Below are 26,723 nucleotides of genomic sequence, written 5' to 3' on the forward strand. Positions count from 1 at the left end.
GGCGATGATCGAAAACACACCGAGCACCGGATAGAGGAGAGAACACACACCTCCCGGTAAGATCCTCTATTTATTTACACACAGAGTTTCTCAGAAGTCTGTATTTAAAATCGTTATCTTGACAAGTATTGTGATGAAAGTTGATGAAGTTGAAATGTTTCGTTTTTTTTTCCAAAAAAATGTAATATTAATTCATTTCCTGGCTGATACTGTGGAGCATAATGAGTTTAGGATTACGTTATTCTGCGTCCATTTAATAGAAATTTAACCAAACGTGCAATCTAAGTATTTAAGAATATAAAATGAAGTTCATTAGTTGGTTAAAAAAAGTTTGTAAGTGTAGTTTGTTAGTCCAGTGCATGGTAATGCTAATTTCTGGCTGTGTGTGTGTGTGTGTTTGTGTGTGTGTGTGTGTGTGTGCGCGTGTGCGTGTGTCCTCTTCCCCATGTATACACAGATCCTCTATTTGCTCCAATTTCCAAAATGTTCTCCGCTTCAGCGAACCTGCTTCTTAAACGAGAGCGTCCTCTCCAGACTTCACCATTTTCATTCCCAGAAACAAATCCCAAACTTTGAATGGAGGAATAGATTGTGGAGATTAATCTAATCCCTGAACAGCACATAGACACACACATAGAGAGAGAGAGAGAGAGAGAGAGAGAGAGAGAGGAGTGAGCCCTTCACGGAGAACACAAACGAGGGGGAAGGGAGAGAAGAGCAGACACACTTAGCAGCTTCCTCGTTCCTCTCTACTCACTCTTGGAACGCGCCCTTCCCTGTATGTGCTGGGTGAGATGAGCTCCAGTGGGAATACTGTAGACCCCACCTGACAGCTCTCTGCCCCAGCGATTCAGTGCATTTCACTGGAGCTGCTCCTAACACACAGCTGGATCAAGCAAGTAACAAACAAAAGAAACCTCAACATTTGATCCAAAAAATGTAAAATAACAATAAATATTCCAGCTCACAGGTTGATTTCCTATCTCCAGATAAGTTTGAAGTCTGCGTCATTTGTGAAGAGGTGGAAATTGAGAAATAAAAGGATACAAAACAAATGGAAAAAGGTGTTTGTCAATCTCCCCCTGACGTCTGATTTCTCCTGCTCTGATTTCCTCTCTGGCCTTGTCTCTCCATTTAGAGAGTCAACGCCCCAATTTCACCAAAATCGCACATTTCACTCCTCCATCTACTCTATCTGCTGGCTACTGCTCTACCCAGAATTCAGTCTGGCTGGCACAACCATCCCAGCTAAGGGGGAGGAGGACTTCCTCACTCTGGCTGCCTCCCGACTCAGCCGCAAGAAACGTGTGATTGGGGCTGGAGTTGGGGTGGCCATGGTACTGGTCCTACTGGTGGCCATTCCCCTATTGGTCCACACCACGAAAGGCGGAGGTTCTGGAGGAGGGGGCACCCACTATGAGATGCTGGGGAGCTGCCAGATGGTGTGTGACACTTTCACCCCTCCACAGGGGGAGGTGACAGCCGTCTCCCCACAGCCCCCGGACTTCAGCACCCGCAGGGGCAAACAGGGTTACCGAGGCACCCCCGGACTTCCCGGTCCACCTGGTCCCAAAGGCCCGCCCGGAGAGCCAGGCAAGCCCGGCCCTCCCGGTCCTCCCGGGCCTGGACCAGGTGGATACGGCCCTTCCTTCTACAGTCCCAAGATCGCCTTCTACGCCGGGCTGCGGAAACAGCATGAAGGGAGCGAGGTGCTCAAGTTCGACGACGTGGTGACCAACGTGGGGAACTACTACGAGCCGAGCACCGGCAAGTTCACATGCCCTCTGCCTGGCATCTACTACTTCACCTACCACGTGCTGATGAGAGGGGGTGATGGGACCAGCATGTGGGCCGACCTGAAGAAGAACGGACAGGTGAGGCACTGCTGTGTATGTACGTATTTGTGTGTGTGTGGTGGTGTGCTATCAACACCTTATCATACAGTATAACACAACCCAAACACACCACAGATTACACACTTGGTCTTCTTGCATTATATTTTGACACAGTTTGTTATCATACCTCATAAGTGCAGTAAAGAAGACGAACTGAAGTGCAAGGAGAAAGGAACTGAAAGAAGATGGTTCCATTAAGAACAGAAAAAGAATACAATTAGAATTAGGAGAATTCAACGGAGAGAACTCGTGCTGTGAGCAGAAGGTTCACAGCACGCTGTAAAGATTTTCTCTTAATTTCGTGAGAAAGCGTTCCAAACGTTTCCAGAAAACAGCAGGCGGTTTGGAGAACGTAGAAGAAGAACGGTTGAATGAACGAGATTAACAGAGGTGTGACCACGATCTGCATTTACACAGGGAAGGGGGGAAAGAAAAATGCAAAACCTTGTATGGGAGGAGAGCGAAAGAGAGAGCTAGAGTGAAAGAGAGAGCTAGAGAGAAAGAGAGAGAGAGAGTGACAGCTTAGTGATCAAGAGGATAACAATCTTCCACGTCTCGTTGGAACAATAGCAAAATGCAACAGCTGGCTACTGTTCTCTAAGGAACTCCAGCTTTAACACTAATAAATAAACAAGTAAGAAATGTCTTCCATCTGGAAATCCATCACAAGCTTGAAGTGTTAAGCCCTGACTCTGCTGAGGAGCTGTGATCCTGACGGGTGCGCTGCAGAACAGACGTGTGACGTCCTGGGGATTACCAGAGAAGAAGAAAAAAAATAGCCAAATCACAACAGGCAGTGTGTTTGATGGTGAAAGAGTGATTCTCCTCTAGCTTTTGTACATATCACCCTGCTGGAGTGGTGTTAAGTTCACGGCAGGCTTTTACCTTCAAATGCGACATTTTTAGATGGGAACGGGAACTGCTGTGCTTTAGACCGAACAAACAACCACACATATGAGGGTAGAATCATGAAGAACAGAACAGAAGGGAAGGGAGGGGCGGGGACATGACATCACTTACCCGCAGCATCTCCACTACGATGACGTCAGTTGCACAGCGGTTTACATCTTCGATTCTTAACTCCCAACGTCTCTCACGTGACCCAAGGAGTCGCCGGGGCCAAGGTGGGACGTTCACTGTCCACTCCCTGGATGGAGAACCTCAAATGCTTCTGCTAAACATTCAGTTTAAACAAAGTAACAACGACGTAACTGACAAAAGTGTGACTGAACAAACAGAATCTCAGGTGCTTTTTTTTCTCACAATCGCTTTACCACACTGCTGTTATTTCTGAGGGTTATTTCTCTCCAAACACACACATCAGAATGTCTCCAGCCTTTAATGTGACTGATGGAGTCCATGAATGTCCTTCCTCTTGTTTCATTGATGTGACAGGAAGTGTAAAAAGTGCACAGTAAAGCAAACGGACACTTAAATGCCAGATATAATTGGGGGACTGGGTTTGTTGCGTGCCTTCGCAGACATTGTCATTCCTGTCTTCTCCTGCTGTTAAATCTTTCATAGCCTTTAGATGAGATCTTCTCCCCTCCACCTGTGCCCCGCCTTTACACACACACACACAGACGCGCACACACTTTTACCGTCCGCACTGGCTATTGACTTCTTCCCCATTAATTATCTTTTCCATCAACTAAATTATTTAAACCAATTCAGTGCTGATCCTGCCCTCACAGTTTCATTGCGCTCGCTGCGTTTTGCTCTGCATAGATAAGTGCGGTGAACCAGCTGGTGTCAACGAGACCAATCCAACCTTGAGCTGAAAAAGACCACAAACTGTTATCAGCGATTGGACTGGTAAAGCTCTTTACATTGAATGGGCTATTTAGGATTGGGATTACACCGTTTGTTGTTATTAAAACTTAGTGAAAGGGCCAGTTTGTTCAGGTTTCTATCCCTTGGGAGTATTTAATTTATATATATATGAGGAAAAGCGAGAGATAAAATGTCAGTGTCAGACAGATGCACATAGTGTTCACATCAATCAAAGGGGAGCAGAGAGTAAGACACATCCCGGGGAGAGTTTACCACACAGGCAGGCCGGCCACCGTCAACTGACAGGGAGAGAGAGAGTGAGAGAGAGAGAGAGAGATGGATGGATGGAGATTTGCAGGAGAATAGACGGACTGGGATGAGAGAAAGAGAAAGAGAGAGAGAGGAGAGAGAGAATGATCGGAAGGCAACACAAGAGTGTCCTCTGTCCCCTGATGAAGAGAGATGTAGTAGTGTGTGTGTGTGTGTGTGTGTGTGTGTGTGTGTGTGTGTGTGTGTGTAAAGTGATGGGATCCGATGGATGAGCGACATACCTGCAATAAATCACACATCCTGCATCTCAGGTTTATTGTGTCACTAGTTGATCTTCTTCACCTGCTGGTCGATTGTGCAAAAGTTGACACAAAGTTTGCAGAGCTGCGACTTGGTGAAATGAATCCTCTTGTCTCATAACTCATCAAAAGATTGGTGTTGAGGTAGATGACCTTTTCAATAGATATATAATTCACCACCAATATGTACTTTGCCCTTTACAGTGATGAGCATGGAGTGGGAGTATGAATATTTATAGCGAGGGGGGGCGGGGGGGTGTGTGTGTGTGTGAGGTGGTCAGTCAGTTGAGGTTTGGCAACATCAGTGCACTCACACTGGAACCTGGCACCCTAAAAACACATCTCCGTCGCCCAACGTCAGCAACCTCATTACGGGACGGCGGCGTTCTAAGTGTAGGTCTGACCTACTGGATGAGGAGGAGTGCGGTGGACGAAGCGGCGGCTTATTAAGAGATCTGACGCCAGCTCCACTCTGGACTCAGTGTGACCAGTAAAGGTTAATGAAAGATGAATGCAGTGTGAGATTCTACGTGCGTGTGGCTCACAGGGATCATAGCTCCAATTATAGTGTTTGTGCAGGTAATATTGACTATTTTTATTTAAAGAAATCTGATTTATATGAGATTATGTCAGATATCAGATCATGTTTATTTGGAGTATTTAAAGGGGTAGAGCCCTGAGAAAAAGAAATACTAGAACAATCTGAGTGAAAACAGAAAGTTTAACTGGTAATTTACTTACATAAGACTTTACTTTTTCCTGTCACATAATTCCTTCATATTTCTCGTCACTTCCTATAACCAGCAGACATTGACACTGTCCTCACCGTTTCATAACCTTTCTCACTGTGTGCTGAGAAGTGTTTTCACAGGGGCAGGGGGGGGGGGAGGAGGGGGGGGGGCAGCTGGGCCCAGTGGACAAACATCACCTGTCAGCAGCAATGACATCGCCAACTTATTTTAAAATCAAATTTGCACTAGCAAAAGTGACGCTAAATCAAGAGTTGAATGTCTTGTCGAATAACAAAAGAAATGAAAAAATGCTCCCTTTTTCTTTTTCTTTGCTCGTTAGTGCATTAGTGGCATTTAGTACACAGGCTTGTTCATTTGCAGCTTTGAGCTGCTGACACGCAATCAGTTCCCATCATGCCTCTCTTTAAAAATCTATTAATAATGCCATGTGAAAACATTTTATTCTAATACAATAAAGTCATTGATTTCCTTTTAGATAAAAACTAAAAGCAAGTAATTTTGATAGTGTCCTTATTCTGATTAAGCATAATAGATTCAAATGAAGCAGCTGAGACACTGATGTGATCATCATTACTGTAAATACTTTGCATCACTGCTTATTAGGTACCTGAAAAAAACAATCTATGGGCTTATGTTAAAAAAAATGATTTATGAGCTAATTAGATCATTAAATATGCTATTTAAGCCAAAGTGATGACAGGCTGAGTCTTAATTAAAAAACAGCTTCCCCCTGCCATGTAGGTGTGATTTGGCTTCTGTCAGAGGTAGAAGCTGCTAATTACAATTTGTCAGACAAGGTGTCAATGTGGGCCTGGTGTGACTCCTCACTGCAGTCTTATATGCATTTCATTCTGCTGGATGTGCTTTTCCATATGAGTAACGTTGGTAAAATCACCATGACTTGTAATTTCTGCAAAAACTAAAACAATGTCACTCACATTCTATTGTCAGAACACCTTTGAGGAGGCTGACATGTTGTGGTAAATGATCAAATTTACCATTTTAGACAATTCTGCCTGTATAGTAAACAAATTGAGAGTCCTGTCGTATGTATACACTGCAGTCTGACCTTATGTCCATCGCTATTTCCTCTTCTTGCCTTTTTATTGAGAACACATACGTCTATGTGTATGCTCATGCACATAAACAGCCATTATTTGACTATATATTTCTGTCATAATGGCCGAGGCCATTATATTCTGTGGACTAATGGGATTGCTACTGTGTCTTGTTCAGGCTTTGTTGTGCTTTCCTTTTTTCTCCCCCATCATTATTTCCCCTCATCAAGGAAGCAGGATTCTGTTTCTTTCAACCACATTTTTTCAACACAACAAACATGCTTAAGGGTAGAATGAAAGGTAGAAAGTACCTTATATCATCAAAATGTGTCCACGGAAGACATTTAGTGCATGTTATCTCCTGCCCTGTTTAAAATGCTTAGGCAGTTTTAGTGGTTTAGGTTTGACTGTTGTCACCTGTGCAGAAAGCACAAATAGGTGTTGGTGTCCCTGTAAAGTGTGTGTGTGTGTGCGTGTGTGTGTGTGTGTGTGTGTGTGTGTGTGTGTGTGTTTGTGTGTGTGTATGTGTGTGTGTGTGTGCGCGCGCGTGTGTGTGTGACTGTATATGCGTATACCTACGTAGCTGTAAAGCAAGACTCATGCAAATTCAACTTTTCTGTTTGGAGCTGTAGGTGTGATTAAATAGTATATAAACAATAATAATGTTATATTATGACGTTATATTAAAGGTGTCTGTCTAGAGCCAATTAGGGACTGTGTAATCAGCCCACTGACACTTTAAGCCTTAAGTGTCATGGCAAAATATTAGCATTTAGTACCCAATTAGGCTGCAGTGCAGGAAAAAGGGTCAAATGTCGACCTCAAGCTTCAGGCTGGTAAACATGGATGGAGGCAGAAAGAACATTGCAGCGTTTACCAAAGGGCCATTTTCATTGTCCTTCTTCTCTCCATCAAGCTCTCTTCCAGTTCAACCTTACAGGTCCCTCAGGTAAGTTTAAGAGACCCTCTCTGGATCACCTCGCTCCGCTCTGAGAGCTCTGTACATCACAGTGAACGAATCCTGTCACTTTTATTACCGCAGGATCAGGGCACCACTGCAAAACAAAACAAAAAGGGGGGAAAATAGCGCTCAACTTGGACAGACTGCCTCCCCGATCTCATTTATACTCTTTCTGCTGAGGCAGGCATGCTTGATCAGTTTGTTATCCAACAGGCTCTGTCCTATCACTCAAAGCTTCTCAAATTTGGCTTCCTTCACCCGAATCCTGTGCTTAGACTGTTAAAAGTGCATGCAGCTGCTCACTCGTCTGTGTGCCCACAAGTGCCATTCTTCTCCACTTGCTCTGCTCTGAGCCATTGAAACTTGCTGTGTTTAATTGAGACTCGGACATAAACATTACGAGCATGCAGTTTTTCCTTATCCATCTAGGTTTTATCTGGAGTTTTTCCTCGTCTTCATTGAGAGCTTTGGGCTGGGTCGGGAATTGTCCTGCTGTTGTTGGTCTGTAAAGCCCCTTGAGACATTGTATGTGATATTGGGCTATACAAATAAACTTGACTTGAGTTAAGGTTGATAGACATGAAAAGGAATGAGATCTTGGGACACATAAATACAAAATGTGTCATTCTGTTAATAGTACATACAGATGCCACACAACTTTCATTATTTCTTTTTTAGATATCCTGCTTGTCTGCTTACTTTCTCTTTTCTGTCTCCACATTTCTCACTCTCTCTGGATTCTCCTTTTCCATTCTCCTGGTTAAATGTTGCCCTCCTAATGAAAAGTGGAGGCAGTGTAATCTTCTCCATTGTCCCGTGGGCCTTCCCTTCTCTCCAACAGCAGCAGATCAAGTCAGAACAGTGTTGGGCCAACAGACAGAAATTCACTCCCCTGTCGCTATCAATCTCCGCTGCTGTTGACAATAATCCTGATTTGCCTTTCCCTCTTGTTTTCACCTCCAAAGCCTCAGTGCCTCCAGCCTGCTTTAACAAAACAACACATTTACCGTGATTGCAACTGACCCGAACCAGCTTTCATGTTTCATTTGTCAGAGAGAAACAATTAAATATGAACAAACTGTTTCATCATTCACTAACTGTAGATGTTGTGTTTTAATTGAAGAGGACACATGGCGCGTAACGTCACAATAATATCCTTGCAACAACACCGATTATAACAATTAGAATGTTTTAAATGTCACAGCCTTAAAAATATGTGCATAAAATGCGTAAAATAACTAACTTGCCCACCGGGTTACATAGGAGGAGAATGCAACCATGAATTAATCATAAACACAACACATTAAATGTCAGCATCTCCACTGTCTGAGTTGTGGTTAAGTAAATCTAAGTGTCGCATAAAGAAGTCAACCATAGAAGGCCATAAATAACAGTGTGTCCTTTTTTTTTGCTGGCAAATGTAATTAGCTGACGTTCTTCTTTAAAATGCCATTGCAGTGACGTGGTGTGACTATCGCTGCGGCACTTTTTCTTGAGATGTGGAAGATACAGGCAGTTCAGACTCAGGCTGTTAAGAATGCTTTCCATGCACATGTAGCATATTAAAGTACTAATTAATCGTCATGTGAAACTGTGCATCCAGTTTACAGCAGCCTGTCACATCGCGCTGAGAGCTACTGAATGTAACGTCAGGGGAGATCTTGCCATTCAACCGTGCAGGCAGATGTTGAATCTACAAGATGTCAGAATCTCTCTTCTGTTGTATGTTTCTTAAAAACTATTAAGTCTCCTCAGGGGAGCTGCTTGTCCCTTTGGAGTGAAGCAATCGACACAACAACAAAAAATAACAAAACGTCTCGTACGCTTTATGATTTTCGCAGGTGTTCACTTGAGATTAATAAAAAAAAAGAAGGTGGAGAGAGAGAGAGAGAGAGAGAGAGAGAGAGAGGGAGAGGGGGGTCTTATCCTCACCTTCTGCTACTGTTTCATGGGCCCGTTTGACCGCTGTAGCCTAACCTGTGGCCCCATTTATTGTGATTGTATGGAGTTATTGAGGAGTTGGACCTATTAAAGGGGGGAGCTGCCATGGCTGTTCGACTACCAATTACCACAGCCCATAGCCCTGTAGGCTGGCCTGATGCATCAGGAGGGGCGAGGGATACTGCAGGGCGGAGGGTGGTGGGGGAGAAAGAAGTGTGTGTGTGCGTGAGTGGGGGGTGTCTCAGGAGACCTGCCACAGCAGCGTGCCGTTAATCAATCCGATTTAGACCGGACAGGGACACACTTAGTCGCTGCTCCCGCCAACACTGCCATGGCGGGAAGAGAAAACGTGTGCGTGACCTGCATTTCATTCTAGTGTAAGGACGCAAAAAGATAGATAGATTTGTGTAGAAAGAGAAGATGGCGGGGTGGGGGGCGACTCGCAAAAAGGGGAGAGGGATGGAGGAAGGGGCGCGAGGTGTGGAGAATGAGACAACAATTAATGGAGTTGTGTGAGCTGAATAAAAACAAAGGAAATGTATCGATTAATTTCAGTCTTTAAGAGGAAAAATGTTCACCCTCTCCACGCGGAAGAAACAAAGAAATTGAGTAATGAGTCGAATTGATGAAATGGTGGGGTGAGGTGTGGGTGTGTTTGTGTGTGTGTGTGTGCTGGGGGGGACTCATTATTGGATAGTGGATAAGGAGAAATGGTTGAGTCTTATTCGAGATGATGGACCATATCCTTTGTGAGTCCAGACCCGATGCAGGAGACAAGGATGGAGCGAGGGCGCCATATTTGCATTCATTAATATGTATGTGCTTGTGTACTTTATTTCCCACTATTAAATGGCTTGTCTGCATGAATAGTTGGTTACTTAACCAATGATAGCGCAATTCATTATAAGCTGATTTGCTTACTGGGCACCAAAACAGCTCCAAACTTACAGAAGGTAGACAGAATAACAGAAACAGCTTACAACATATGAATATCAAGTATGTATAATGATGAAGCACGCTCATCCTTTTCTCATTATAACTGATTTATATCATCCTGAAATGGGAGGCAAAGCTTTGAAATGTGTGATATGGTTTTCTGGATTAAGAGGAAAGAACATGAAAGCTACTTTTTCCACATAGTACTTTTGTAGGCCTGCGGAGGTGTTTGGCTTCATCCTGGTCTTCATCAAACCACACCTTAGCATCATTATGTATTTGTTTAGTGTTGCCTATGGGAGCATCATTAGATCAGTGTTTGTCCCATAGGTCACGCTTGGCCCTGATGTCATATGTGTTAGCTGTTATGTAATCATATGCAGTGCATGATGACTTTCTTAAAATGGCTGCTCCTACTATTAAACCCACACAGTCCATTGGGTTCCTGCTAACATAAAGCTGTCCAGACACCAATAAAAAGGTGAAGAATTACTTATCTGACAATGTGCAGGCAGCTTTTCCGCTCTCCGCTTCAGGTAATGATTCTTAGTATGTTGCTGGATGGCAGCCCTGCAATTAATGTGGGCTGCATGAATGTCAAATGTGTGTTGCGGTAATGTCTTACAGGTGTTGATTACATTTTCTACCTGGTGAGGGGCTGTTGTGGCCATGGTTCCTGTTCTGTCCTGGTCATGTTTGGCAGGTTTGGTGATTATTTCACAACAAGCAAGCAAAACCACCAACTTTAAACAACTTTTTTTATGTATTCTGGCAGTAGCACAGATCTGTATTTTCAAAGGAATGTAGCTTTTGGCAGGAACAGACTATTTCCTTTCATGTCATGCAGGAACAAGTACAGATTTTCATATTACTTTAAAAGCTGCTTTCCACATCTGGTTCAATGAAGTTTGCTGCTTCTTCTAAGGAGCGTGTGGTGTAGAGGTTTTGCTATATACTTTTCCCCCTGCATCTAACAAACAACCAACACTGCCCATCAAGATCCAGGAACAGATTTGTGAATTTACGAAAAAGCTATTTCTTAACACTGCCTGAATTCTTTAAGCATTTCTCCATTTCTCAAAAACAAAGACGACAATCTCTTTGAAAATTCTTCGTAATATGGATTAAAATATTTTGTAACATTCCAATAGTCCAATGTCTTGCAACACGTCTCTAACAAATATTGCTAGAGGCGTGCAACTACCACCAAAGTTTGTCTTAGTTGATGCTGATTGAAGGTATTGACATATTTTTAACAGCTGTGTATATACATCTGCATGATCATTTCCTTTGCCTGATTTCAAAGGCTTTTTGCTTTATCAGAGGAGTTATGGGCCTTGGTGTAGGTATGTGATTTCTGAGTGCTCTCAAGTTAATTGTTTTACCGTTTACACGATAGCTTCAACAGCGACATCACAAGAGAAATCTGCTCCCTCGCTATCTTTGTCATTTGAATCTGGCTACTTCAGATTTAAATTAGTCTCCCTTGTGAGTTTAACAGCATTTCCGTTCCCCCTGAGTGTAACACAGTGTGACTGACTGATTTGAAAGGACACATTGTTACCTATTTAGTAGCTGCTAATGCTTATGTGTTGTGATTGCTCGACAAATGAAAACTGCTCTGGCGGTTCTGTTCTTCCATGATGTCGTCCAGGAGATCTGTGTCAGACGTTTCTATGCAACAGGTGGAATCAGATGTGAGTGACGGCCAAGTGAGAAAGGTCGGGCTCTCGAATGGATATCTGAGGGCAAAGGTCACTGCACATCTCATCTATCTTCCCACTGGGCAGGAAGGCGTCTCTACCTGATGACATTACACCAAGATCACAGAATGAAACAGGAAATAAAATGGCAGCGGTTTTGTCCAGATTAAGAGTTTGAAAGAAATAATCAAGCCCAGATGAAACTCTTCATCACACTAAATTGAAATATATACAGTATTTAACTATATTTACTATATACCTGTATATCACTATATAAATAATAAAATGTTGCTATCACGATTACTTTTCAAAATTAATTAGTCTAGTAATATTTGGCGTCTCTGCAATTCTGTCAGTAATGTGCTGCATTAAGCCTTGCGCATTGATTAATTCTTGCCGTTTGATCCCATGGAACACATATAGAAATCCATCTTTCTGCCATGTCTGATGCCTCAGCCCTGTAATTAACATTTAGATGGTCGAAGTGGACGTTCCTCAACTGCAGGTGATGATTAGTGACTTCAGGCTACGAGAGAAGATCAAGGACTCCAATGAGACAGAGTGTGGCGGAGGCGATAGAGACGCAGAGGGGAAGAAGCCAAGAAGAGACTGACAGATTGGGTTTCTATTTAATAAAATATCACACACTGGATGAGAGTCCTTTTAGGGCTGACGTACCGAATGTACTTCACCAATCCATTATTACGTTTTTTTAAAATTATTATTACTGTCCGTTTGGTCTTATAGTCATGAAACTAAAGTAAAGTAAATATTTTCAGTTATTTTCAATTGATCAACAACAGAGCAAGGAAGAAAAGTCATCACCAATCCATAATAAAAACACCAACTCATTGTTCTTGAGTATCATATGTAGCAAAATGTGTTTGTGTGTGTGTTTGTTTTCCATAATGTGTGTTACACTGACACTATTTATAAACTGTTAGACCTCTACATTTCTCTCTCTTCAGTGTCATTTCTGCTCCTCTATCTCAGGTGAGGGCCAGCGCCATCGCTCAAGACGCAGATCAGAACTATGACTACGCCTCCAACAGCGTCATCCTGCACCTGGACGTGGGGGACGAGGTGTGTGTGCAGCTGGACGGGGGCAAAGTTCACGGCGGAAATACCAACAAATACAGCACCTTCTCTGGCTTCCTCATCTACCCCGACTGACAGCGTGCTTTCTCTCTCTCTCTCTCTCTCTCCCTCCTCTCTCTCTCTCTCTCTCTCTCTCTCTCTCCTCAAACACAAAGTGCTTGTTTCCTCTCACAATCAAGCAAAAATATTCCTCTCCTTTTGCCACCTAACTTGCCATGCTTTACATAATGTAATTTATCCTCGCCACGCTGCGGCGTACATGAAACATGTAACAACATAAGTCAAATAAAGTTAAGATGAGTTATGTAAAAAATGAATATGAAATTGTATATATTACCAGTCAGGACTTCCTTCTGATTGGCACATGTGTGTATTCATTATTCTGTGCCATGTACAGTATGTGTAAGCATGGCTAAAGTACGAGTCACACGTTTCACCGACACACACACACACACACTCAAGACGCGCACACCTGATTTGGACCCAGATGAGCCTTTCAGCCAGAAGTCTGAAATCAAGCGAAATGATCTCTCCGTGTAGACTGTAAATCCAAGTGTGTGTATTTGGCTGCTGCCTCCTGCCTTTCGCCCCCGAGATGGATTTTCGATACGGCCTGAGACGCCAAAACGGGAAAGACATGAATATATTGATCGCAGCTGATAATCCACCCAAACACTGTGATCATCCAGTGTGCTGCTGTGTGTCCATGTTTGTGTGGCGGCATATCATACGTGCTCACCCTTGCGGTTTGTATTGACCCCCTCCGTTTGCTCCATGAAAAACATGTTGCTGTTAGTTTTACCCGCACGCTCTTCGACAGCTGCTAAGAAGCCGGTGTCAAGCTGTCAGTAACAGTCCCTTAACACATACGCACACTTTGTCAATACTGAGGTGTAACTTGATGATTTTCCCTGAGCCGGAGCTTATGACAGAGCCTCATCATGTCCCGCTAATGAACCCAGGAATCATTCGCACCGCCATCGCTGCTGTTCTGTCACACTCACAACCGACATCCACGTCCTGTTTGTTTCGTTTTTTACAGTGAATGCTTTTTTAGACATGTATGTCACTGTGGCTGCTGTTGGTGTTTTACATGTCATACGCCATAACTGTCGCTTTCTGTGCCTTACACACTCTGTGTTGTTTGTTTTCAGCATGCATGACAGAGTTGACCAGTTTCTCTTTTGGAATCCAAGTTATATCAATGCACAAACAGCAATCTGACAGGGGGGTTTGATTGGACAACAATGAATAAAGGTGCACACCAGGCTGCATTCATGTAGTTCAGACATACACACCTTTATTCCCCTATATTTCTCCTGCAAACTTAAGGCCATTAAGTGATATTAACCATTATATTATATACTGATTTACCTGATAATGTTTGAGGACACTTCCTGCTGTAAATAACAACCACAGCCACATCATATCTGAAACAGCCGTGGCGACAAACAACTAAAGTGTGTAAATTGTAATCCTGAGTTTTCATTCAATGTTAAAGTGGTTGTAGCCAAATTATTATGATAAAAAAAGTGTTCATTCATTCCTAGGTGGGTACAAAGTAAAACTCCTTTGAGCGCGTCTATATTAGCTGTAGTGCCATGTGCGACAAGAGGTTAATATTGCCATTAAAAGATACACATATTAATATGCATGGCAGAGAACATTTTAACAAACGAGACAAGTGTGTGGCTGTGACGTTTGACAGCATGACTGTACCCCGATACGATTTGGATGTGATCTATTTTGGATGTGTCATTATTGTGCTGTGATTGAATATCCTAATGCTGTAGATTGCCCAGAACCTCCCTCTTTTTCCTGAGTTGTTTGACATTAACCACTGTGCCAGGCATCATGATGTATGTATGTATGTATGTATGTGTGTGTGTGTGTGTGTGTGTGTGTGTGTGTGTGTGTGTTTTCTGGCACAGTTACTTTTTGTCTCTGAGCAGTATGGACTCATTGTTGTCGCTGTACTTTGCAAGCTGAGTTGTGTGTGTATTTGTTATGTATGATAACAGCACAGATTTGTTTTGACCACAAAACAATAAAAACAAATGTTGGGATTATTTTTCTGTCACTCAGTCAGTGTAGAATCCATGTTTTCTTTATTGCATCTGTGTGCTGCTAGGAGGAATCCCACAAGTCAACCAAGCAGAACTAATTCGACATATGGTGTGATTTTTTTTTTTGTTTGTTGGTGCTGCACATGGTGAGTTTTTATATTACATGCTGACAACGATCCCAAGATCTCAGTAGCATTTACTCAGATTTATAATACATCAGGTCCAGATTCCAAATCGTGCTGATAAATGGAGCAAAACACACCTGGCAACATAATGAATGAAGCGTTTCTTGTTGATTCATTGAGATTTGCTTTTTATTTTTTGTTTCATGTCTTTTATCAGTGTTATGAAATAAAGGTAGTTTCAGTAGAGTGGCTCAGTTATGTAACTGAGCTCTGAATCCTTGAAGGTATACTTTGCCTCACATGCCATGACTTACCAAGCCCTTCCTCCCCCAGTCACCCCGCTGAAATTACTGAACCGAGCTATCACCTTACCTGAATAAAAGCAAGGAGATGGAGTTTTAATTATAGGTGGGAGGTGATACTGTTCTGGGTGTGAAGGTTTATGCTGAATGTGGTGCAGATGGGAGGTCTAGGAGGTGTTAGTGGGGTTGTGCGGCAGCAGTGTCTCCCCCCTCTTTCCAGTCCCTGTGCTCTGTGCTGGCAGATTCCAGCGTTAAATTAATTGGACAGGGAGAGAGGGCTGAGGAGGGAAGCGCTGAGCCCCATTAGCAATCCCCCCATGGAAGGCTGAGCTGAGAGGATCACAGACTCACAAATAGGAGGATTAAAATAATCAATAGGCTTCAGTCTCTCTCCTTCAGGACAGCGAGGTGCAATACACACTGATGCACTGTTACACAGATATGCATGTACACAAGCGTGTGAACAAATACAAACACAGCTAGTACAAGGAGTACAAGTTCAATAAGCACCAAAAAATCTCATGCCAACAATGTTGTTTTTAGACTTTCACAAGTTAGTCATATAAGATTCACACGCACGCAGGTGCACACACATGCGCACACACACACACACACACACACACACACACACACACACACACACACACATGTAGTCTCTGTTAATGAGGGTTTAATTTAAGCTTCTGAATAAATGAGAATCAGTAGAAAGGTCAGGAGGAACAAAACAAACTGACACGTCTATATTTTGCTCACTCCTTTGTTTTTCAGCACTTTCATGTCTGCTGAACTTTCTTCATATAACTTTAATATGAAAATGTACATTAATTTTCTCCCTGTGTGTACCACAGAATAATGAGTAAACTCCCAATAATCTAAGCATCACATAAAAATGGTACAACAGTATTTATAGAATATTATAGAATAACATATATAGAATGTTCATAGAATAAAATAGTGTTTGGTTCACAAAAGACTGCACATTTTTATTTTTCAAATAATTTCTTCTGTTGTATGAATTTGACATATATTTCCTGCATTAAATTATTTTATTCTACAATGAATTGCTTGTGGTCTGCTTGAGATTTGTTAGGGCTCTTGGATTAACTGGAGTTCATTAATATAGCAATTATAAATGAAGTGTTTCATAAGACAAGATATACTGTATAGTAAAATACGACTGAGATCACAACATGTGAAGATACATTATAGACGACAGTAGGCATTAATGAACAGATGTTGAGCTTGAAGAACTTGTGTCCCCGTGGGTTCTTATGGGTTAAACAAACTTGATTCTAAAAATAGTGACATACACATGTGGAAAAAAAACACATTTTGGGAAAAGGATCCATTTTAAAAATGTCAAATTAAAACATTTTTCTTGAAATAATGGCTGTATCTATTATCTGTGAATGGCCTTAAGAATTTATCCAGAATTTCATCAATTTAATTACACTATTTTGTTGATTTAAAATATATTCATCATGTGGCCAATTCAACATCAATGTAACATACATGTAATGTTTTCCACATAGAAATATAGTGAAATCCTGAAACACACTGATAGGATTCATTCTCATCGTCACGTTTTTCAACAGCCAGCACTTTGAGTAACATCCAACCACCTGTTGATTTTGAAAATGTTTCGTTTTGGATAATGCAAAGTCAGCCTTAACCAGCTGTTGCAACTAAACAAACCTGAGCACATATTAAAGATATGGATGGTGGCAAGTATTTTCTGTTAAATAAAATATAGAAATGCCATTAAGGTAGGCAACACCCCTTCGTCATAGTAGTAAAGGACAGTCGTAAAGATTTATTTTTTTATTCAGTGTAATCCAATGTAACACAGGCGTGATCCTAAAGCAGTCATTCATCATTATTGTTATTATTATAGTTAAACTTTAGGAAAGATGTTTCAGAGTTTAATTGTGCATAAAATGTAACATGATAAAAAAAAACCTGTACTTTTTATTATCCTGTCTCCCATATTAAACTATGCTGCATTTTCTTGTTTTGGGCCCCTGACCTTGAAGTAGCTTCCACACGTCTATATATATATATATATACATATCGCTCACAGTACGGACAGATTTAGTTGGAAAATATTTGCTACACAACTACGCCACCTGCTGGACATTTGGTGTCGCCGCACCCGCTTGATGGTCGGCGGTTGTAATGTCACGTGTTGGCCGCCAGGGGGCACGCGACGTCGACTGGTTGTCTGCAGGCAAAGATGGCGGTGCGAAAGAAAGACGGCGGCCCGAATGTAAAATATTTCGAAGCGTCTGATACGGTTTCTCAGTTTGATAATGTCCGCGTCTGGCTGGGAAAGAATTACAAAAAGGTACTGGCCGCATGTTTTTACAACCATACATACTAAAGCTCCATTTTTTGACATGGAAATGTGGGGACTAACCTACCGGGCAGATGCGGTGACAAAGAGAGGAGGGAGGGTGCCGCTCAACGTCCAGCTGTTTGATTCACACGAGCCGGGATACAAAAGGATGCTGAGGCGACAGCTGCAGCAGACGCAGCCGCGGTTGTCGCCCTCTCCGAACACTCACTGCATCCTATCCCGACTCGAAAGCACCACGCAGGCCGGCCTGTGTGGTGTGTTTGTGTAAAAGGCTGACTAAAGCCGGGCTAGCTAGCTCCGGAGCTAAGGGGCTAACTGTAATGCAGCCCAGATCCAGATGTTGCCTCTGTGGCGCGACTGCAGCCGTGGCCCGTTAGCTCACACACACACCCACACACACACATCTGCTGTGTTGGTTTTGAGACTACCTGGTTGAAAAATATTCCCCTATTAAAATTTGCAGACAAACATGATGAAATAAGCTTTAGTCTTCTTTTTATCCCTTTTACTGATATTTTAAAGCACAACTCCACATCCCCCAATCCGTGGCTGCACTCACTACAAACACACACAGCACGTAAAAGCTATGTATTTACAAGCCTTCTCTCTCTCTCTGTGTGTGTGTGTGTGTGTGTGTGTGTGTGTGTGTGTGTGTGTGTGTGTGTGTGTGTGTGTGTGTGTGTCCTCAGTACATCCAGGCAGAGCCCCCCACCAACAAGTCTCTGTCCAGCCTGGTGGTGCAGCTGCTCCAGTTCCAGGAGGAGGTGTTTGGTCGTCATGTCAGCAACCCGCCGCTCACCAAACTGCCAGTAGGCATCCTTTGATCCCTTCTCTCTCTCGCTCTCGCTTATTCACACACTTCCAAAAGGCTCAGTTGTAATCTTTTTCTGCTGTTAAACCAACTTGGAATCTCAGGTTTTGGAGCCAATATCAGAGTAAAGAGACTGGGTGGATTTAATGGCACCAGAAAAAGAAAGAACCCACCCAAATCTGTTGTTTTCAGCTCTCATAAACAAACTAAAGGTCTCACAAATCTGAAACAGGGTCCAAAAAAGTGTCAATAATTAATCCTTATTACCAGTAAATGTTAGACACTCACACAATAACTGAATTGTGTAACGGGGGCATCATGTGACTGCTCTATTTTGTTTTACCAGATGAAATGTTTTTTGGACTTCAAGTCAGGAGGAGCGCTCTGCCACATCCTGGCTGCTGCATACAAGTTCAAGAGCGACCAAGGCTGGTAAGAGCTTCTTTCTGACTGGGGAAGAGGGGAAGGGGATGATGATGATGATGATGATGATGATGATGATGATGAAAGTGCTGGTAGCAAGAAAGATCGTACCAAACTGGATTTTTACTATGTTGCCGTTTCATGTGTAACTCCAGTCTAATTTCCTGGTAGGCGCAGGTTTGACTTCCAGAATCCGTCGAGGATGGACCGGAATGTTGAGATGTTCATGACCATCGAGAAGTCGGTGGTACAGGTGAGTTCATTGTTGTAAACCATAGTTTGACCCACACGATGGTAAATGTTGCCCTGAACTTTTGGTAAAGTGTAAGGATGTAAAGCTTGGGCGTTTGTTTGCATGTACATTGATGAATGTCTTAACTTTGCTTATTCCCACTTCCCTTATTCTTCATCTCAGAACAATTGCCTGACCAGACCAGTGATCTACCTGAGCGCCGACATAGAACCTAAACTGCTCGGGAAGCTGAAAGACATCATCAAAAGACATCAGGTGTGTGTTTTAAGTGACGAAGACGTGTGTTTGGCTTTAGAGCAAAGATTTCTAACCGGAGGCTTTGGTTTATTGTGAGGACCTTTTCTGTCACAGGGCTCCGTGACTGATGACAAAGCCTCCAGTTCTCATGTTGTAGTGCCGATTCCCACCAGTCTGGAGGAAGGTGAGGCAACAGATGTTCACATTATATTTATTTAGTCTACTAGAAGTGTATTGATACCTTTCCCTTTCTTAATCCAGAGGAGTGGGTGCGTCCTGTGATGAAGAGAGACAAGCAGGTGCTGCTCCACTGGGGCTACTTTCCCGACAGGTTGGTCCTGAGCCGAAGTACGGTGACACACAACCAGAAATTAAGATCACATCACATTTGACTTCTCACTGAAAACTGTGCGGGCTTAAGTTTATGGCGGAAACAGCACACTAACCGGTTTAACGTACATCATATTGGATACATCTATATGTTGCTCTGTCTGTGCTGTTTCCATTGACATTGACCTTTGACCTTGCTGCTCTCACTGTTTAGTTATGACACGTGGATCCCAGCAAGTGAGATAGAAGCTTCTGTGGAGGACGCTCCCAGCCCAGAGAAGCCCCGGAAGGTATGTCACTCCTTTGACTCCTTTTGTCATCCAGTCTGTCTCATTCTAAATAAGACTCCTTTCCTTTTTCTCTTTCTAACAACCAGAAACCAGAGGATTTCCCTTTAATAAAACATTCTTCCACACAGCTTGACATCAACATCTTAAGTGTTTTTTCAATACATTTAATATTTTCAAACCACTGCTATGTTGATAAAGATATAAAATAAACTTGTGTAGATTTATGTGACCACATGTTTGTAATGCAGGACTCGTCTACACTGCAGGATTGTGGCCTTTGATCTCCCTGGCATTTCCTTTTTTTATACTTAACATTTAAACCTACTCTCTCTCATAGCAGTGAAACAGGAATTGCAACTGTGGTGCAAATTGGTACTTTAGGAAACAGTAACAACGACCTCGTCCGGAACCGTAAATTCAAAGCAGTGTCACAACATCGGGAGCAGTGAAGCAGAAACGATTACAGTGATACTCAACGGATAATGTCACTGGTTTCATTTGCTGCTACTCTGTTTGGTAACATAAGCTACAGCTCCGTCTCAAATTAAAGCTTTGTCCCGTCTGACTACAGGATCACAGAATCCACTCGTTTCATTCATAGCAGCATTTGTTTTCTGCTTTGCTTAACCTTATAGATCTTGCGAATGAAGTCTATCCAGACCACAATATTGGGAACCTCACAGAAAATCCCTGTCATACTTTATGCTCTTTGTCCACAGGTGCACGCCAAATGGATTTTAGACCTAGATCAGTACAATGAATGGATGAATGAGGAGGACTATGAAGTAGGAGAAGGCTGCCCTAAGAGGAAGAGGATCTCTGCCAAGACCCTGACGGACGAGGTGACCACGCCTGACGAGCGGAGAGACAAAAAGCCCGGCAGTGCCAAAAAGAGGAAGCGCTCGCCGTCGCCCTCGCCCACGCCTCCACCTCAGGAGAGCAAGAAGAAGAACGCCAAGAAAGGGTCCGTGACTGACCGCGACCCGCTGCACCATGTCACACCCGGCAGCTCGATGCATTTGCTGCAGAATCAGCAGTGGTACCAGAGATAAATTATAAAGTACCTTATGTGTGTGTTTGCTGACAGGCCAACGACTCCGTACACCAAGTCCAAACGGGGCCAGAGGGAGGAAGAACAGGAGGATCTTTCTAAGGATCTGGATGACGCTTCACCTGTTCCTGCAACTGAGGACAGCAATACAGCAAAGACAAGTACGCAGCACAAACATCCACATGTGTCTAACATGATTAAAAACAGATTCTTAGTTCTTTCAGGAAGTTAGTTGTTGTTTACTAATAACATGATGTTCTTTTTGTAGCTAACGCAAAGAAGGACTCTGATTCAACCCCAGTCAAGGGAGGAACAGACATGGGTGAGCTCCTTAAAAGAGTTTTTTAAGAATGTTCTTGACCTTGCTGACCTTTGTTATAAACTCTTGCGTCTTCTCTTTGCGTATCCCTCTATTGTGATTTCATCAGACGAGCAAGAGGACGAATCCATGGAAACAACAGGAAAGGTATGTTAATCAGAGGCAGTGTGAGGAAAATCTCACAGTGAAAACACAGAGCCAGGACCTGAACGTGTGTGTGTGTTTGTGTGTCAATCAGGAGGAGGAGGAGGGCTCTCCGAGTGTGAAGGGTGAACCAGTGAAAGGCTCAGACCTTCATGAGGACAACGTGACCGAGCAGACTCACCACATCATCATACCCAGCTATGCCGCCTGGTTTGACTACAACAGGTACAACAAAAGCTAAAACAGCCTCAGTTTGCTCACACACACCTTTTAATTCATGAGTGAGACGCTGTGTGTGACACGGTTATTGTCGTTTTGTCTACAGTGTTCATGCGATTGAGCGCAGAGCCCTGCCGGAGTTCTTCAATGGAAAGAATAAATCCAAAACCCCTGAGATGTAAGTAGCCGTGGCGATCGTGGTCCAGGCAACAATCTGTTAATAATCTTCATATCAGACATTTATAACATCTGAAATATTTGATTGTCAAGTCTCTAAATTTCCATCTCTCCACAGTTATCTGGCTTACAGAAACTTCATGATCGACACCTACCGGCTGAACCCTCAGGAGTACCTCACCTCCACCGCGTGCCGCAGGAACCTGGCTGGAGATGTGTGTGCCATCATGAGGTTGGTGGGAGGTTGAATAGAACACAGTCGTGCTCATAGTTTGTCTACGACCGCACACTTCTTGTTTTGGTCGACGAGTAATGAAGGCTTCTTCTTCCCCTGCAGAGTCCATGCCTTCCTGGAGCAGTGGGGTCTGATCAACTACCAGGTGGACTCTGAGAGCCGGCCAACACCCATGGGCCCCCCACCCACCTCTCATTTCCATGTCCTAGCAGACACTCCTTCCAGTTTAGTGCCCCTGCAACCCAAAACCACCCAGGTCCACAAACTGACACACAGAAACATACCTCTCTTTGACACAGGCAGTGACACAGAGTGAGGAGTACTGAATATTTGTCCCTCTGTCATTGTTGACTTGCAGACTCCATCGACCCAGCAGATGATGTCCTTCCCAGATAAGGTGAAGGACAAACCAGCAGATCTGCAGAACTTTGGACTGAGGACTGACATGTACAGCAAGAAGACTGGCCCTGTAAAGGTACAAGTCCATGTAGATGAGTTATAGAATGTCTCATTTGCTGTTATTGATGACACCATATTAACATTATGGGGCGGATGTTTTTATGAACAGAGTAAGAGCACAGCGAGCTCCATGAGAGACTGGACAGAACAGGAAACACTACTACTACTTGAGGTACAAAGAGTCCTTCAATGTGATGATGAACCATATGAAACCTGTAAGAATAAATTCACAGGATTCTCAGGATGTGTGTGTGTCCCATCTTTCCTCAGGGCCTGGAGATGTACAAAGATGACTGGAACAAAGTGTCAGAACATGTGGGCAGCCGTACGCAGGATGAGTGCATCTTGCATTTCCTGCGGCTGCCCATTGAAGACCCGTACTTGGAGGACACTTCCTCCACTCTTGGCCCTCTGGCCCACCAGCCCATTCCTTTCAGCCAAGCAGGGAACCCTGTCATGAGCACAGTGGCCTTCCTCGCCTCTGTGGTCGACCCACGTGTGGCCTCAGCCGCAGCCAAATCTGCGCTGGGTGAGAAATGTTTTATTAATCGATTAGTAGTTAAAGAACAACTACCTGAGAATCTACAGTGAACACCAGTGACTGTCCCTCCTCAAAGCACATTAGTGTGATGTACCAGTGATGTCATCAGATGGCTGTGTGAGTCGCTTCACAGACTGATTAGCTGAGTGTGTACCTGTGTCCCTCTCAGAGGAGTTCTCACGTATGAAGGAGGAGGTTCCTGCAGCGCTTGTTGAGGCCCATGTGCGACGGGTAGAGGAAGCAGCGAGGGTCAGCGGCAGACAGGACCCTCTCTACGGCCTGGAGGGGAGCGGCATCGCGGGCACCAGCCTAGAGGAGGGAGAGAGACCCGGTAGGAGAGAAACAAAGGACATATTTTGCCCTTTTTGTGCATCTTTGTTGAGGAAATTCCTAATAACCATGTTGGATGGACTGAAAAATGATGAGTTAGATAAAGTAAATATCAGCTTCTGACTTGTCTTCTCTTCTGTCCCGTAGATGAAAGCAATGATGAAAATAAGAATGACAACCAATCATGTGAAGAGAAGAAGGAGGCCAAGGTAAGGTTTGTGTTTGTCACAGAGGAATGTCTGTTTGGCTGATTGATTTGATTGTTTCTGCTGTTTCTGGTCTGCTGCGTATCTGAGTGTGGTACTTTCATCACAGGAAAACAAAGATGGAGCCATTGAGGAAGAGGAGAAGCAAGGAGAGAATGGAAAGAAGGAAGAGGAGCGAGGGAGAGAACCTGAAGGAGAGAGGGAGGCTGAGAAAACAGACTCGGAGATGGGTATGAATGTCAGGACTCAAAGATGGATCAAGGGCGTTGTTGTCTTGAGTAAAATCTAATGCTCGTTCATTTCTCACAGGCGATGGAGAGAAGGAGAAGGATGGAAAAGATGGAGCGGAGGAAGGGCAGAGAGAAGGAGAGAGCGAAGGAGAGAGGAAGGCGAAGGTGGAGCGTGACGTGGGGGAGGGGAACCTGGGCACTGCTGCTGCCTCGGCTTTAGCTGCTGCAGCTGTCAAAGCCAAGGTAAAGTTCATTCAATTATTAACATGAGCTATTTTTAAAAAGAAGTCTTCTAACTTGATCCTTCTCCTCCACTTTGTTTGAAGCATCTGGCTGCAGTGGAGGAAAGGAAAATCAAATCTTTGGTGGCTCTGCTGGTCGAGACCCAAATGAAGAAGCTGGAGATTAAACTGAGACACTTTGAAGAACTGGAAACCATCATGGACAGAGAGAGAGAGGCTGTGAGTGAGGCATTCTGGGACACATAGTATCACTCTGGTACAGATTATTGCAGTTGTCTGAAATTCTTTCTGTTGGTCCTTGTGTAGCTGGAGTACCAGAGGCAGCAGCTGCTGGCTGACCGTCAGTCTTTCCACATGGAGCAGCTGAAATATGCTGAGATGAGGGCTCGCCAGCAGCACTTCCAACAGATTCAGCACCAGCAGCACAGTCAGGCAGGGGGGCCTCATCCCACCCAGGCTGCCTCGGGCCCCCCTGCCCAGGGCGTCACCCCCAGTCAGCCAGCTCCCAGCACACCAGCACCACAGCCCGCCCCCAGCCCAGCACCTCCAGCCGCCTCCGGACCGGCTCCCGAGTCCCAGCCAACTCCCGCCACTCACAGCTCGCCACCCTGCCCCCCGGGCCAGACCCCGGCCGCCCACTCAAGCAGCGCCAGCACTACTCCAACACTCCACGGTGAAGATACTGGAACCAGTTTGACCTTAGAGCAGCACTTCACACATTTAATAGAGAAAATGTCACGTTAAAGCAGCATTATTACCTGATTTCCTCCCTTTATGTGTTAACAACAAACCTCCAAGCAGTCCTTCCATTCTGACTTGGTCCGCCAATAATTACATTTAACAGGTTATTGATTAGACCATTAATGATGTTCTGTGTCCTGACACTTACTCCTCTCTCACCACTAACAGAACCCAACGCTGCTCCGCTGCCAGGGGAGACGATCCACCCAGCAGCTGCGGTCCCTCCTCCACAGTAGTGACAGGAGGAGACTGAAAGCATCTCTGGGGTATTTGAACTCTGACCACTTTGAATCCTGCCTGTATCATCTGAAACGAAGACGAAGCGAAGGGAGAGAACCCATTTTACATTTTCAGCCTTTTTTCAACAGGACAACTGATATGAGGAAGAAGAAAAAGAGACAGCATCTGAATCAGACCACCTCTACTTAAATTACCTGCTGAAGATGAAATCCCTTCAAATTAATTCTGTACGTTAAAATGCCGATGAAGAACGCTGATTTTCCTACAGAAAGCCATCCTTGTCATCCCGTGTGCTCCATAAGACAGAAACATTTTTCTTTGGCACCAGAGTTCTGGTAAACAATGAGGCTCTTACCAATATTCTGAGGCAGAAGAAGACAAAGCAAAAGACTCATCTTGTGTTTTCAGTGTTTCCAAAGCTGTCGCATTCATCGTCCACAGCAGCTTGTTACAACTTGTGAAGTCACATGCTGAATAATCTTCACAGTCCCCCCCCCCCCCCCCCCTTGTAGGTACTAACTAAAATATATGTCAGAAAACATGCACTTTTAATATGTTTCCCTAGGTCTCATTCAAAGACTTGAAGCATTAATGGAATTGAACTTTAGCACTTAATGCCCCTTTGTTGTCTTAAATACTTTTTTCATACTTAAAGTGTTCGATCAGAGATGTTGCTTTTTTCCTCTCTATTTTTATCAGTATTACATGGACAGGGGCGGTCACTCTACAGGGTCTGAGCAGAAGGTCACATGTCTAAAGCCAGTGTCTCACTCCACACAAACGTCTGACGTGAACCAAGACAGACGCCCACTTCAAAATGATGTACTGTAAACTAGAAAGTCTGTTACAAACTTAACATTTCGTTGTCATGTAATGGCAGCATGGAAGCTCTTTTAAAGTGTTTACAATGCAAGTCCTCCAGAAGCCCCCCTGGTAAACCCACATGGCGTCATGAGGTCATTATCCTGGAAAGACTCTTTTTTATATTTAACTTTCCTCTTCTTCTAAGCTCCCTGTCCGATCGAGCGCTCTGATGCACTTAGACAATAACGTGTCAAGTGAACTTCCACGTTGTCATGATGTGAAGAATGTAGTGCAGTATTGTTTATTCATCATATGAATTTTCTTGTTCATTGCTAAACCAAAATGTTTCTATAATCACATTTTATTGGGTACATCCACAAGTGGTTGTTTGGGAACTTTGCAGATTTTTAGCAGCTTGTTTTTGTTTTTTTCGCCGGTGCATTACAAGTTACAGATGAAGCTGTAAACGTCAAGGGAGCTCGCACCTTTAACACAACGGTGAATTGTGTCCTTAAATATTGGCAACTATATCCTCACTTTTTATCCTATCAATTTTTATATTTTTTACTGTCCTTTTTTCCATCTCTTTATTTGATACATCTACATTGTAAGTGTATATTATTACCTTTGTAGCCTATATTTACCCTCTCCGCCGGCGTGAATGAGTCTGACTGTCATGTCCGAGTTGTGACTGATCATGTGTGTGTATGTGAACGCATGCTATTAAATCATGTATCTTTTTGAGTTTCTTCTTCAGTGCCATTTGTTTTGTGTCAAAAAAAAAAAGATGAAGAATTTTCCATGACTAATGTTCGGATCTAAAACTTCTTCATTCTGCAATCAGCACATCATCGTAAAGTGTCCGCAAGTAGAATCCAGATGAAGAAACTTTACATCTACTCTCTA

The 26,723-nt window shown here is 43.5% G+C and overlaps 2 protein-coding genes across 3 annotated transcripts; both read left to right on the plus strand.

Annotated features, from left to right (window-relative positions):
* Positions 1–1,313: 1,313 nt before the first annotated feature.
* c1ql4b (complement component 1, q subcomponent-like 4b) lies at positions 1,314–12,761 on the plus strand. Its single transcript, XM_076156814.1, has 2 exons — positions 1,314–1,874; positions 12,582–12,761. The coding sequence occupies exons 1-2, from the start codon at positions 1,335–1,337 to the stop codon at positions 12,759–12,761; spliced, it is 720 nt and encodes a 239-aa protein (XP_076012929.1). The 5' UTR covers positions 1,314–1,334.
* A 4,634-nt stretch (positions 12,762–17,395) lies between these two features.
* smarcc2 (SWI/SNF related BAF chromatin remodeling complex subunit C2) lies at positions 17,396–26,651 on the plus strand. Of its 2 annotated transcripts, none has more exons than XM_076156879.1 (26): positions 17,396–17,523; positions 18,225–18,344; positions 18,693–18,778; positions 18,941–19,022; positions 19,185–19,277; positions 19,374–19,443; positions 19,521–19,590; positions 19,804–19,879; positions 20,599–20,843; positions 20,967–21,091; positions 21,199–21,252; positions 21,359–21,396; positions 21,488–21,618; positions 21,719–21,790; positions 21,908–22,021; positions 22,127–22,280; positions 22,383–22,499; positions 22,593–22,655; positions 22,754–23,012; positions 23,194–23,355; positions 23,502–23,563; positions 23,670–23,790; positions 23,870–24,033; positions 24,117–24,251; positions 24,339–24,705; positions 24,942–26,651. In XM_076156879.1, the coding sequence occupies exons 1-26, from the start codon at positions 17,413–17,415 to the stop codon at positions 25,007–25,009; spliced, it is 3,159 nt and encodes a 1,052-aa protein (XP_076012994.1). In that variant the 5' UTR covers positions 17,396–17,412; the 3' UTR covers positions 25,010–26,651. The 2 variants fall into 2 exon arrangements, with proteins under 2 accessions (XP_076012994.1, XP_076012995.1); XM_076156880.1 differs by having other exon boundaries at positions 18,947–19,022.
* The last annotated feature ends 72 nt before the right edge of the window (positions 26,652–26,723 follow it).

This window comes from Genypterus blacodes, unplaced genomic scaffold (assembly GCF_046128005.1).
Source record: "Genypterus blacodes isolate CSIRO-AG114 ecotype Tasmania unplaced genomic scaffold, CSIRO-AGI_Gbla_v1 ptg000070l_1, whole genome shotgun sequence".
Lineage (NCBI taxonomy): Eukaryota > Metazoa > Chordata > Actinopteri > Ophidiiformes > Ophidiidae > Genypterus > Genypterus blacodes.